Source organism: Anneissia japonica, unplaced genomic scaffold (genome assembly GCF_011630105.1).
Source record: "Anneissia japonica isolate Jap-2015-1 unplaced genomic scaffold, ASM1163010v1 scaffold284824_len513422_cov204, whole genome shotgun sequence".
Lineage (NCBI taxonomy): Eukaryota > Metazoa > Echinodermata > Crinoidea > Comatulida > Comatulidae > Anneissia > Anneissia japonica.
The window spans coordinates 372,365-387,481 of NW_022732066.1; the positions used below are offsets into that span (position 1 = coordinate 372,365).

Genomic DNA, 15,117 nt, shown 5'->3' on the forward strand with positions numbered 1-15,117 from the left:
GGGGGGGGGGGGGCTACTGGTTTCCCCCTGATGAAAGATTAAAAACAATAGAATTAGGAACGAAACATTTTACTCTATATAATTTTAGTATGGCCACACGCACCATTTTTTTGTGACGTGCAAAAACTCTATATGCGGCCTACCATCTTTGGCTACGGTAGCTCCCTCTTCGTCATTCAGCTCTACCACCCACTTAATTTTCTATCCTGCCTACCCCCATCGGCTCCCTCCAGGGATGCCCGACGGATGTTCCCGACAAGGAGGAAGGGGAGATTTTAGAGTCTACTAATATGTAGAAAAATACATATAATTTTTTTTCTCCCCGACGAATTGTGGTTTTTCTCCGATTGGGTGGAGGCAAAGTTCTCCCCAACAGAGGACCTAGCTCCGCCCCCTCCCCATTGGCGCCACCCCTGGTTCCCTGTCAAAACTCATGGCTCTTTTGTCCCATGTTGTAGCCTATAAAATAAAAATAATAAAACTATGTTGTCTTATAAAATGGAGGTGTAACTCTACAACACCTGGGTTGATTAATGACCGTGGTTTGTCTATTTGCGGCATCAATCGCTACAATCCTCTTGGCCTGGAGAAATACGGTATCCAATACGCAATGTTGCAAGTTCGACTCACACATACGGTACGGATCTTAGAATGCAAACTTAAAGAAAACAGAATGAAACCAAAAGAATATTATACATATTAAATAATTTTCGTTTTTGTAGTTGTAGTAGTACAGTAGTTGTAGCAGGCACCCCCCCCCCCCGGCTCAGTGGTATTTTTTTTTGTTGTTGCCAATTTCAGGCTAAAAATGTTATCTCAGTATTATACACACTTTCTAAGATAGAAAATGATTATTGCACAACATTATATTACCGTACTGTGTTATTGTTATAGTCACACCTACTGCACAGCTAGGTACCGAAAATTAACTGGTTTTCTAGTTTATTAAATAATAACCTCATTTGACATTTTACCTCAGCTTCTGTTTTTATTTTGTTCTTATGGTCTTATATATATATATATATATATATGTATATATATATATCTATATATATATGTATATGTATACAGTGGCAGTATTAGTAGGCCCAGCAGTGCATTTACATTTCCCATTTCCTCCTTTTTTTCTTAATTCCTTTCCTTTCTTCCCTATTTCCTTTTCTTTCATTTTCCTTTCCATTATTTTTTTTTCAATTATCATATTTTCAAATTCCCTTACTTGGTTGACATTCACCTTGCATTACTGTTCAATACGTCCGAATACAAGAGCGTCGGAAGCGGTCCGGATGGTCCGGTTTTGGCCGGACCAATAATTTACAACTCAATACCGGTATCATTTTGTAAGCAAAATTCTACTTTCTCAGACGCAATCAAAATTTTAATTTTTATTTTTATTTTTAAAAATATGGAACAAATTTAAAATGATTATTTTTTAATTGTAGTTAAGTATCAATAGCTAGGCCTATTTATCATGATATGGTTCACCACGTACCGTAAATCATATTCCGACCCGAAATCTAGACTCAGAAATACCGGGATGGCGTCCGGCGGGAAATTATATTTTATTTTGTTTTATTTCAACAATATTTAAAGAGGTAGACATTCTGTTTCTAATACTAAGTTTATCATCTGGTAGTTTATATTACTGCACCAAATGCAAGAATTTACTAAATAATTAAAACTGATAAGAAATAATTCAGTGAATTTCGCCCAAAATGTTTGGTTTTTTTCGGAAATAGAACACTGGGTCCCTTGCGAAGCACAGAGAAGCTGACCATTGAGGCTGACACAGACTTGAAAATAGGGCTGCGCAAAAAATGTTCTATAAGGATTATAATGGATAATTCATGAGATTTTACCAAACTATTGTGCGTTAAAAAAAATTGCGCCCAGGGAGAGGTTTTTAAAACCACCAACTTGAGCCCACCATGGTTGGGGCTGAGGGAAAAATGTTATGATTATGGCACCTCTTATTGCCGGACGTAGCACTCTCAGACTTCTTTTCTAATATAAATAATATGAAAGACAGTGTATTGCGAAAATGATGAAAAAATAAATTCTTCAAAATTTCTTATCATTTTCATAATTACTCATAAAATGAGATGGTTATTCCTCAATGAAGAAATAAAGTGCAAGAAACACGAACACATTATATAAAGCAATATGAATAACAATGACCAAGTTCTAAGTATTATATTTATACAAGTTGACAGATGTTCAAACACCTATAAAAAGATTCTAGATACAAGAACACTTTATTGTCTATTTTAAAGTAGGAATTTGTTTTTCCTTTGGTTAAAAAGGATAAAATTACATGAAAAATCACAAGACAAAACAACTTGGCAATGACAAGAAATACGTTAAGGTATTAACAAGTTAAAATAGTAAAGTAGTAAAAAGTCAAAATAAAAATCACTGTTTAAAAATATAAAAAATTTACTATGTGTACCTCAGAAACAGGCCAGCCATTTTAGTACAGATTAAAACTATTAAAACCCAGCATTTTGCTAAAAAATGCATCCACATGTACCGTATCCGGTATTTCATATCAACAATATAACAAATATTTTTCTTAATACTAATTAGGGGATGCGATCGCACCCTCTGCACACCCCTATCCGCGCAGCCGACGATTTTTTTTAACGTAGGATAATTTGGTGAAATTTCATGAATTATTCATAATCATCCTTATAGAACATATTTTGCGCATGCGCTATTTCCAAGCCTATGTCAGCCTCACTGATCAGCTGCTCTGTGCACCTACTGTTCGATTTAAAAAAAAATAAATATGATTTGATTTTGGGCGAACTTAGCAGATACAATTGATATAAATGCAGCTGGGCGGATGTGGCTGGTTGGGTGGACGTGCAGAAAGGGTGATTGCATCCCCTCAAATGAAAAATATTTGTTTATTGTTGATATGAATTACCAGTCAGATTTTTAAAGGTATGAGAGTGCAATTTCCGGGCACCTAGAGGTATATTCTCAAAATGTGGTATATTATTTAGTATTATTATCTAGAAACCTTTGGTTTATTAATGGCAAGAGGACCATGTAGGCCTGTATAGGTATTCCCATCAGACAGATATACCAGGTGATAAGTACGCAATAGAGCAATAATAATCAGGGGAATCAACTTTGGGTGGAGGGTCAATATTAGAATAAGGTACTGTACGTTTTTCTACAGGGGTTCAACTCAGGCCCCACAACGGCTCCGGTCAGGGTGGTAGGACAAACGCCAGGGAAAATCATTAAGTAGTTTTCGCCGCACGACGTTAACCTTAACTTAAACGTTAGTACCCAACGTGCAACGCGATAGCTCCGTCCCTCTTCTTGTAAACTAATCGAAATACGCATGCGAAAACCCGTAATTGACGTACGTCGAGCACGTAAAATCCTGAAAATAACGTACTCCGCAACGCAAGATGAATAAATTATGACGTCTAATTTTGATTAGATACTTATTAACTGATATACTTATTAATCAATAATCGATCGATCGATCTCCACTTTTTTCATTAAAAAAATCCTTACTATGACATGGCCCAGACCGCCCAATATGGCATGCGTACAACCCGTAGCTGAGCTATGGCCCTGCTGGTTGAGACGAACACGTGTCAATTTTTTTAAAGAGTATTTTTGCAACATAGCGAGCAGGCCGTATTGTAAAACTTACATCATTTCTAAATTATCATTTCTACTGATAAAAAGCAATGTTTAACTACTATTACTTGTACGTACGTTAATATTTATGAAATCCCATGGTGACAAATATAAATGATAAAGCATGAATGGTTAATTGATATATTTAGTACAAGTATGAATGATTGACATAATAGAATAGTGCGTGTTTTGAGCTACAGAGACAAAACTAATAAAAAGAAGTCATATTAATGCGATGATGATTGTGTATATTTGGTCGGACCAATAAAAATAGCTTCCGACGCGATTGGAATAATAAAAAAAATAATTAAGTACCACAGCAAGGGGGTAATGGGCGGTGTTCATGTCCATGGCAGCAGATTAGGTCATAGGGCCAAACTATGCACTAAAATGTTGGTGCATGACGACACTTGATATTCCCTAGCTGCAATATTCAATGTTTGATAACAGTTTGTCAACTCTTAGGAATTTAGAATTTAGGAACAATCTTAAGAAAAAATACCAAAACCAGGGAACAGTGAAATTACGTTTTTAGTTCCGCATTTTTAATTTTCGCACCCCAGTTCCACATTCTCAATTTTCGCTTTCACCAGGATAATAATAATAATAATAATTCTGGATTTATATAGCGCCTCAAACTTTTTTCCATCGTGGTTCTCAAACAAAACATTAGGCAAAACAAAAATTAATTTTCTTCAACATGATAAAATTAAAATAATATTAATCATTTAAAATACGATTTAACAGATCACTCTTAACAATACGTTTAACATTTGAAAATAGGCCTACTAGAAGTTTCTTCTGTGACAGCTGAATTTTGTCCCCTACCCGTTATTATAAAAGTACTCCTGCCGATTCAAGTTCTGTATAGCAATAATTACGGACGCCTCACACTCGTGTACTGTGTATACTTCTGATAGTAGGAATAAAATACGGTAGTCCTCCAAATAAGCTGGATTCACGCTAAATTAAAGGGACAGTCGAAAAAAAAATTATTTATTTATTTACGTTCATAGTTGTTTGGTCATTTTCGTATGAATAGGTTACCCTTTGACCTCCGCTACCATTTCCCGCCATAATTCCATGCTTTTAATTCAATATAACATTCAACATAATATGATAATTTTTTATAGTGCATCGTTATTGTAGTGTAACAAAGCAGATGGCAGGCAGCAACAGTGGCGTAACGGCGAGTCATGGGGCCGGCGCGAGAAGTGGGCCCCGTGTGCCCGCAAAACATTGGTCGAATCTCTTTGATGCTCAGCCAATCGTTTCATTTATATACGGTATACTGTATTTATAATGCGCCACTTAAACAGTAAAACATAGACCAACACTGGGTGCAGGCTATTGGCTCTTTTGACTGGGTGTCCTAAGCCTTTCCTCGGAGAGCTCAGGGCGTTACGCCACCGTGTAGCAACGTTAAATATTTTAACGTTTACTCCCTCGCGATCAAACTCGTAAAGTTAAAGCTTGAGATTTTAAAATGATTAGGGGAAGCCTACCCAGGGCCCTAAATGTTTGGACATGAAAATAATTTAAAAAAATGTAAATTGTATTGTAAGTTCGGAAGTGGTATTCCGACCATCTGATGCTATACACACAAACTCACCATCACAAAAATCCATAGAAAAAAAAAATGACAGAGCTTAAATCATTTATGTCTGTTCGGAAATTAAATGTCAAATCCAACTACTTCAGAAATACTTTTTATCAATTATAAAACAACAAAGAAGTTCAAAAGCAGGCCTATATTTCTTAGTCCTGTGTTCCAACACTTCTAATTGTAATGTCAAATGATGACTTGACTATAACCGGTCTGACAAAAGTACGAATGCATTTAATGATATTATTTAAGAACCTCAGGCAAACAACTCTTCACCGAATTCAATATGTTACCCTGTCGATGCAATACAAAATCCGGGAAAATTTTAGTTCTATCTCCGTTCTGCTAAGCCCCGCCCCATGGTTATTGCTAAGGTCCCACAAAACGGGTGTAAACGTACGTAAACACGTGTAGGCCCCTATTTGTGGGATAACACGTAGTACGCGTTTGTTTAACAACCGCGTATTTCTGGCCCTGTTTTCATTGGTCAGTATTGAAATAACCTTGAATTTTATCAACAAACATGATATAGGCCTACACCAGCTTTTTATAAACAATTTGTCTCCGGAAAGGATACAGCACATATGACCTTTCATGACCTTACTAAAATTGTTGATGCCTTAGAAAATAATTATATAAAAATCTCAGTATTTATTGACCGTTCCAATTTTTCAACTATTTTTCTATCTCTTGCTTGGTCCTCGCCTGTCACTGCTGATTGTGTTCTTCCGCCCGAGTCTAGTTATTTTTGGACCCACAATTTAGCAGACTGACAAATTAAACTGATGTACACTTTCTGTTTTATAAGAACACTAAGGCTGAAATCGCTTAAAAATTAAGAACAATATAGAAACAAAAATCGAGGCTGAGGTAAATAATGTCAAATGAGGTTTTCAAGATTTTTTTAAAAAGAAAACCAACAAATCTATATGTATCTTGTAGTAGGGGTTTAATAACCTCTATAATACAGTAAAATAATATACTAACTGTAAACTATGCAAAAAGAACAATAAGAACATTTTCAGCCTGAAATCGGCACTGAGCCTGGGCAAACATTTTGCTGGTAGAATGTCACATTTTGTCTGTAAAAACAGAAAATCTATCTGTACCTTTTGTGCAGTTAAGTGTGACTATATAATACCCTCTATATTGTACAGTACATAATATTGCTGAACAATAATTGTCTATGTTTGACAAAATGTGAAAATAAGAACAAAAAATAAGAACGTTTTTGAGACTGAAATAGGCAAGAAATAATAAGAAAACTGAGTCTGGGCGAAATTTTACTGGTTCTTATAAAAAAAAAGTGTAGAAGAACAAATAACCTTGGCGACAATGTTTGTGACAACGAAAAACCTTGGCCACAATGGATAACCTTGGCGACAATTATGGATAACCTTCGCTACAGGGGGAATTACAAGGAGAGAGAGATAGAGAGGACCCCTGTGGAACAACAGCACATTGCAACTAATGACTATTTTGGCTAGCTGTGGGAATGTGCATTTAACAAAACCAAGATGGTTCTAAGGTAGGGCCCCGGAAAAAATGGATCGAAATAACAACTAGGTAAAAATGGTAAAAAAAAAAAGTAAAAACTTTTTTTAGATGTTGCTAAATAACAAAAATTCAATCAATAATTCAACATAAATCATGCATTTTCTAAAACTAAAATAATTTAGTTTTTAAAAAGAATACAGTATGTCAAATAAGTTGCCAACTTTTTGCAGGAATTTATAAAAATTGTAGTATATAAAATTTTAAAATTATATTAAAACATACTTTTACATTAAATATTCAGGAATTCAAATTATTTGTTTAGTTTTTATTAAATAAATTATTTAATCAATCAACATATCATTTGTTTATTATAAATAAAATAATTTAATCAATAAATAACTTGCTTTTATTAAATTTAAATGATTCTCCATGTACCTATTCCTTAAAATAGATTAATATTCCCAAATAAACAAGGTATAAATCATTCTCAAAAACACCTGAACTACTACACATTTTTTTATATGCAAAAGATTTTTATATTGGTTACAGTTAGATTCTCGACCAATTAAATTATAGTTTAGTTTTCACTGACACAATTTTGACCTTAGATTCTTTTTTAAAAACCTAATTACTTTAGTTTTCTCTCTTAGTAATTCAATTAACTCTCTTTATTTACATAAATTATTAAGTTTTAATAAAAAATTAGAATGGAAAAACATTTCCTCACATTTAATGGGCACTAAATAATACTTTTTCAATATTATTTTCTGCATAATCATTTAAATTGGCTGGTAATGAAATACAGAATACAACATTTATTAATTGGTCTTGAAAAACACAAGTGCACAATAACTTAAGTTGTTGTTAGAAATCCATATATAATTCACTATCAATATACAGTATATATATGGACATAGGGATTTTCCTTAATCACATAAGGAGAAATGACTTTTAAATTATAAATTAAAAAAGAAATCCTTAAAAATATGAAGTAAAAAAAAATACTTACTCGATCCAAGGACTTTTAACAGTTAAGATTACAAAAACTGCTTTGCTAAATTTTATATGTTGAGGGCGAAGACTGTTTGTGCAGTTTACAGTAATTTTGCATTGAACCTATTGTAACCAGTCTGAGAAGCTTTAAAAAAAAAGTTGCCTTTACATAAAAGTTTAATTACCAGTTTATTTATATTAAAAATTTGAATTATTAGACACATTTTTTTTTATATCTCTGCTTTAACCTAGTTTGACAACAATCCAAGCACGGAAAGTGACAAAGTATAGAGTACCACAGTCGTGTCGTCACGATGCTAGGTGGCACTCTCTGTTGTCAACAGACGTTGGTTACCGTTTATTACGCCTGAATGACTTCATAGGCTTTCTGGAATAGGCATTTTGAAATTTTATTTTTTATTATCAAAATGTACTAAAAACACAAAAGCTCGCATTATATTAGTTATCGAACACACATTTAATCATCAATTAAAATTTACAAAGAAAAAGATACATCTTAATAATTACGTTAGAAATTGGGATCAACGGTTTGTCAGTGGAGAAAATGGCGCCCGGTTGAACGCCTTTTGCAACGATAGCAATGGACTAGTACCACACGGTATCGTGACATAACACTGTAGTACTCTATGGGGTTACACCATCACTGCCAACCGGAGATTTGTGTTTTTGTATTCAGGTTAGCATCGCCATCAGTTTAGTCTTGATATTTTATGGGATCAGGTGCTCCTAACCTGGAACAAAAACACTACCTAGCCAGGTGAAACAAAGACATCAATATAAATTTTATTTCCATATTTTACCACGCATATAAAGAAAATAAAATTCGAGTAATAGCTGGTAAAATTAAAACAAAATACAAATAGTTATTTAAAACCAACTGTCCATGTCAGAAGGTATGCAATGCTGTTCTTGGTTTACATTTTGACAACCAATGGCCATAACATACCACAGACCCTATGCAAACAACAGTCTAGCAGGAATAAATTACATGTGAGAATTTAAAATGTCTTCCTCTTCACAATCCACAACTTCCTGTGATGTACTTAATCCCCAGATCTCAATGATCACGTATGTCCATTCTAGGTATTACACTTTCGTTTAACTTGCTGCATACGTCAATTTTCACACAACGTCCCAGTTTATATGGTTGTTATTAGGATGGATATCATACTATGATGAGTAGAGTTTTTATTATAACGGAATGAAAAACTGGAATTCTCTCCCAGATTCCCTAAAGGCCACAACCTCTACTAAGCTCTTTCAACACAAAGTTAAAGAATATTTTATAAATGCGGTGTAAAATGAGTTTTTCATAATCTTTCAAATTATATTTAAATTTTGAATTAGATGTCTCAACTGTCTCACTTTAATGGTCAAAAGGATTTAGATGGAAATAAGTTTCATTATTATGTAAAACTCTTGTTTTCCTTGCTTGGTATCATTTGTTCACATAGTATATTTAATTGTTGTATTTTATGAGACTATTCTTATCATTTGTTCACATTTTTATTGTATTTTATGTATATGAACCAAATAAATTCAATCAATCAATCAATCATTACCGTACAAAATCACATGAAACGTAAGTCTGACTAGAATATAAATGAATGATATTCTTCCAGTCAGCCATGGGAGGCTTTATGTATTATTGATTATAAAACTGATGATAATGAAATTGCACTATGGAAATTTAAAAACATTAAAAGGCAATCAAGAATTTGGTATACTGGAATAAATTTCAGAAAGTTGGCAAAACTGACCTGTAAAAAATGAGCTAAAAAGCAGGACTCTGAGAGATCTTTATTTTTGAACCTTTCTGGGAGCCAACAACAGCTCATTTCCAAGACCATTCAAAGGGATTTGAGTAGCACATTTCCTTACCAAGGTAATACTTTACTGTATACAGTTGTACATCTTTGGTAACAGTTAAAATATTTGATGCCTTTTTTTTATGTTAGACTGTGAATTATAATAATTTACTTTTTAAGGAAAACTGCAATTTTATAACATCATAATCCACTTCTCCAAGAGGGAACAGCTCTGGAAAGATAAAGAAAAAAAGACCAAGTTAATCAAGTTAATTTCAGTAAAGTTTGGTTTCCATACAATCGCTACACAGTTGCTACACCATTTTCACTACAATTCTAGCTGTCCCCGATGCAATCAAAAAAGCTCCCTGATTCAACCGACCAATCAGCGTCGCTAAAGGAGTCAGTGATAGCATGTAGCAATTTTATGGAAACCAGGCTTTAACAACAATGTAAGTTCTAGTATTAAAAATACATGGGGAAAAACAGATGGGGGAGGGTGGCCATGGTAGATACTCTTAGGACCTTATCTATTTATTAATAATTATTATTAATTACTACCAAATTGATAAGTTTAATTACAGGATGGAATTTTGTGATTCTTAATGAACTACAGAACCTGGGTTCCCAAGTTGAAAAAAGTCACTTCCACAAAACATGAATTAGGTCAAGTTCAAGTTTTTCTATATTGCCATGTAAAATGTTTACATGAAATTCTTTTTCCAAGGTTCAAACATATGTGGCAAAGACAAGCCAAAACAGTCACTCGTCGTAAATCCTGTTTAAGAGATAGTAGCCAAAAATGCTGGCATGTCAAGATTTTTGAAATCTACTTTATTGCACTAAACTGACATTTATATATCTATATATCATACTATGATGTTATTTTCCCCATTTTCAATGTTTAAACAAAAATTTTTAATGATTTGGTGATGGTTTCTGCCTGAGAAATGCCCGAAATCATAAACTTTGAAGGCTGATTTCTCAAATATTGTTCATCGAACAGCTGTATGTTCAAACTTCTGTAACTTCATAAAAAAATGACCGATTTAAATGATAATTTTATTATTTTCTAGCTCTCATTTTACTGTTTAATTGAATTGTACCATACAGCACAACAGAATGACATCATAATAATAATAATAATATTAATAAACTTTCTTAACACATCTATTTTCTACTTGTGCTGATACCATTGGCCAGTAGACATTAGGAAGACAATTGATAATACAATATTAGTAAAAACATGTAAACATTATGATATTTGTGGAAATTGGCCGCAGAAGCGGATAAAGACCTTTGACTGTTCACCATTATTTTATAATAATTCTTTTAGGATGTTGCTTAATGCCTAGGTATTGTAGTACAAGTCATGTTTCTCATAAATGATCTATTTTTTTTCAGGTATTTCAAAGGAAGTCAATCCACAGTTTCATGCTGAGGAAATCTGCTCTTTATTTTAAGTCCCAATAAAAAAAAATGATTAGTTTATCACCCCCACCCGCAAGTCTTCTATGGTATTGAAAAAAAAAATGTTGTTTTTGGAGATAAAAAAAACAACAATTAAAAGCTTTTTTTCCCCCATATGTTTAGTAAATGGTTTGTAGATATTGTTTGTATTATCTCAACAATGTACTTGACTTTTAATATCAATGCACTAGCAAACAACCCAAGGGTGATTTTTGGCTTTACTAGCCTCCTTCCCTCGTCGCTTTTCTAGCCTAGATAGAGTGATAAACTAATAATTTATTTTTATTGAGTCTCTTTTTTTTCCTATATAATATATTTTGTTTTTGTTGATCACTATAAAGAGTCATAATTTTACTTACATATTCTATTTTATTTTCATATTTTAATGTTCTATGTATTGTTTTATGAACATTGTTTTCAAAAATAAAGAAATTAAAAAATAAATCAAAATTCAGAAAAAATTATATAACAGAAAAGTGCCAAATTTTCAGAAAACAAATTAAAAAAAAAATTCAAGAATTATACTCATCATTATTCAATCCCTTATCCTAGGTGGGTTTGCTGAGGAACTACTGATAAATATTTAAGAATTAACAAACTTTTAAAGATAATATTGCAATTGTTCAAGAGTAATGCTTATGTTCTTACATTCTACCAGTGTTTTTGCTATGCAACAAATCTAATTACCTCCGCCAACAAAGTTGGCAGGAGGTTAAGTTTTTGCCTGTTTATTAATTTAGTTATTTATTTGTCTGCGGCATATTTGTTGTGAACAACCTACAGCCCATAGTTTTCACCAGAAATTCATCAAACTTGGTAGACTTGGAAAAAAATTAAAAAAAAGAGGCCTAAAAATCAAGTTAGGGGGAGTGGAATGTTAGAAGCAGTCAACATAGCCAGATATCCTAATTAATCCATCCTGGTCACCCTAAGCCCTGTTGGCACTTAATTTTTCACCTTGTATACAAATGGTGGCCATTTTTCAAAATGCATAACTACCCACCTAGTGTATACAATGGCTCGTGTGCACTATAAAGAACCCAGTACGCCCTTCGAGACGAGTAGTGGGATATACCCCGGTGCACTGGAAGAGACTGCCCCTGTGGTGGACGACGAGAGTTGCTGGTACCGGGTTACCAGGTAGCACAGACACAAAGGGACCCTTAAGGGCGAAGAAAGTCATTGGTCGAGTTCCAAGTCCACATTTCAAGCGCCCTGAGCATCTTACATTAGATGGATTTGTGTGCTATATAAAACTACACTATTATTATTATTATTACCTTAAAATCTGCCTCCGACTTTAAACATGTCAATAAATAAGGAATAAAATACATGGTTATCCATCATAGTAGGCCTATTATTAAATATCATACACAGCATGTTGAAATCGATTAAAATAATGTATACAGTACATTATAGGCCTACTAATAATTTGGATATTTGGATGATAAACGTCTGCAACATCATCAATTGGACCTTAAAGGACGATGGTCATTTTATTCAGATTGCCCTTATCATGTTTCAGAGCAACATAATTTTTGGTATCTAAGTGACACTTTATTAAAAACAATCAATGAATTTTTTTACTCAAACGTCTTTATATTGATATTTTCAAGCCTATTAGATGACCTGAACAAAAAGTGATACAGAAATCGTAGGCTTACTGAACAATAAATTATGGCGGAAGTAAATTTTTTCCTGTCTCTAAGCATTTCCCCAGAAAGCACACAGGTGTACATATCTGGTCAAACCTCCATAAAATGATGGGTCGTAGTTGGACTGACCCCTTCTAATAAATCAGCCAAAGAGTGTGTTTGTGGGATTTTGTTCTATTTGTTTTTTTGTTGTTGATAATTATAGAAAAATTTACCGTTAGTTAGAATTAAGAGAACCCACCCCCTCCACCCCGAGCTCACGAACATTAGGCAACTGGGTCTTGTTTATTTTTTTTTATACAGTATGCCATAATAAGTGAGCTTTAAAATATGGGAGCTCAAAAAATTGCCAAAAAATCCAAATGTGTTTTTCACTACAAATCAACAGTTTAATGTCTTTTTAATCATGTCCCAAAGTATTAGTTCTGAAAGTGGTCAACAAATCATTTCTTTTATGTTATTTTGATGGTTAATTCTATTAAACAATGTATGCACAAATAAATTTGAAAGGCAATTACTCAAAATCATGTTTATCTTTACTCTTAAAGTGCTGTACTTTCATTTTCAAATAACTTAGGCTTGAAATATCCAATTTCAATAAATGACCCCGCATTTTAAAGATCACATACTCAGGTATCTGAAAACACCAATAAATTATACCAAACACGACAACTTTCGGTTATAAGATTGATTTTTTTACCTTTTGTGTCATGAGACTTTATATATTGGTTTATATCGCTGTAAATATGTAGGCCTATTATGTTGTTTAGGTGTAGTGACAATAAATGATCAGTGTATAATTTCCTTTCCATTGACACCAATCTTGACCATGTTTTATGTGGTGCGTCAGCCATCTTGAAATTCAAAATGGCGGCCGATGACATTGGGACAAAAATGGCACCTAACTTGTTTGAATTCAGCGCAGTAAAAATGATAAAATTAGTCAATAAAATCTATTTTTGCACAAAAATCTATATGGATTACATAGAAAACTGTACTAGTAGCTTATACTAGTTCCTATTTTATGTACATTTTAAGTATATTTTGCGATTATTTTAAAACAAATAAACACCTATTTTTTAATTATGTTCCATTCTGGCTTGAGTGACAGTAGTTTTTATATGTCTAGTTTGTTGCCTGTCTAGAAATTATGAGTTTAGACACCAAAATCATATCTGTAGCTTATTTAGTTCCAATTTTATGCACATTTTAGATAAATTTGGCAGCCATTTTGAAAAATGGCCACCATTTGTATACAAGGCGTAAAATCAAGTGTCAACAGGGCTTAGGGTGACCAGAAGGGATTAATTAGGATAGCTGGCTACTATGTGGATTGCTTCTAACATTCTACTGGGCCCTCTAACTCATTTTTTTCTGATTTTTTTTCTAGTCTATGGCCACAATGTTCCTTTAGAGCTGATTAAATTTTGAAGGTTCAAAGGTCAAGGTCACAATCAACAAAAACTATTTTTTTATTTATTTGTCTACAGCCCATAGTTTTATTCACAAACTTGTCAAACTTGGTCACAATACCAAAGACCTTGTTACCTTCACCAACTAAGTTGTCAGGAAGTTATGTTTTTGCCCATGTTTATTTATTTGTCTTTCAGCATATTTGTTGTGAACAGCCTACAGCCCATTGTTTTTATCAGAAATTCGTCAACCTTGGCCACAATGGCCAAGGTTCAGGGTCAAAGGTCAAAATAGACAAAAAATTATTTTTTTTATTTATTTGTCTACAGCCCATAGTTTTAAATAAAAATTTGTCAAACTTGGTCACAATGTTACATGACAAAAGATGTGTTTTGTGATGTACAGCATATTGATCTGTTGATACTTAAGTGAATGAGGTTTTTGAATTAAGTTGAAATTATTATTATCTTTAGAGGATAATTTGATCAAACAAATCCAACAGTCTAGTAAGTTGAAACCTGAAACTGACAGCTACGAAGACCACATGTCGATTATAATAGGTTAATATAAATGTACTAAACATCAAATATTACAGGTGACAATGCATGTTGTCATCTTTGACATGATGTTTTGATCAATATTCCCAACGAATGCAAAAAATCAGTTTATTAATATGTCGTTGGCTTTTCATAAAGGGTCAAACAATTGGATCGTTATTTTAGAGGCCTACGTCCTATCATGGCCACATTCTGCCTGTCATACTTTAAATAGCTTTTGGTAAAATGTACAAACAAATTGTGCTCGATATGACCTGAGACAACTGTCTTATGTATAACCAAGGTATACTAGGCCCAGTGCTGTGTTAGTGTGTGTCACCTATGAACAGAAAACGGGTGTACGGTAAGAATGGCCCTGGAAAAAATGGCCCCGGAAAAAATGGCCCCGGAAATAATGGCCCCGGAAAAAATGGCCCCGGTAAAAATGGCCCCAT

The 15,117-nt window shown here is 33.4% G+C and overlaps 1 protein-coding gene across 3 annotated transcripts in view; it reads right to left on the minus strand.

The window, feature by feature from the left end:
• Positions 1 to 8,538: 8,538 nt before the first annotated feature.
• LOC117115557 (coiled-coil domain-containing protein 112-like) overlaps positions 8,539 to 15,117 on the minus strand; it is a 36,054-nt gene continuing 29,475 nt past the window's right edge. For all 3 annotated transcript variants that reach the window (XM_033259404.1, XM_033259405.1, XM_033259406.1), the window contains exon 13: positions 8,539 to 9,820. In XM_033259404.1, the coding sequence (XP_033115295.1) occupies positions 9,790 to 9,820 (31 nt within the window). In that variant the 3' untranslated portion in view covers positions 8,539 to 9,789. The remainder of the gene's footprint in view (positions 9,821 to 15,117) is intronic.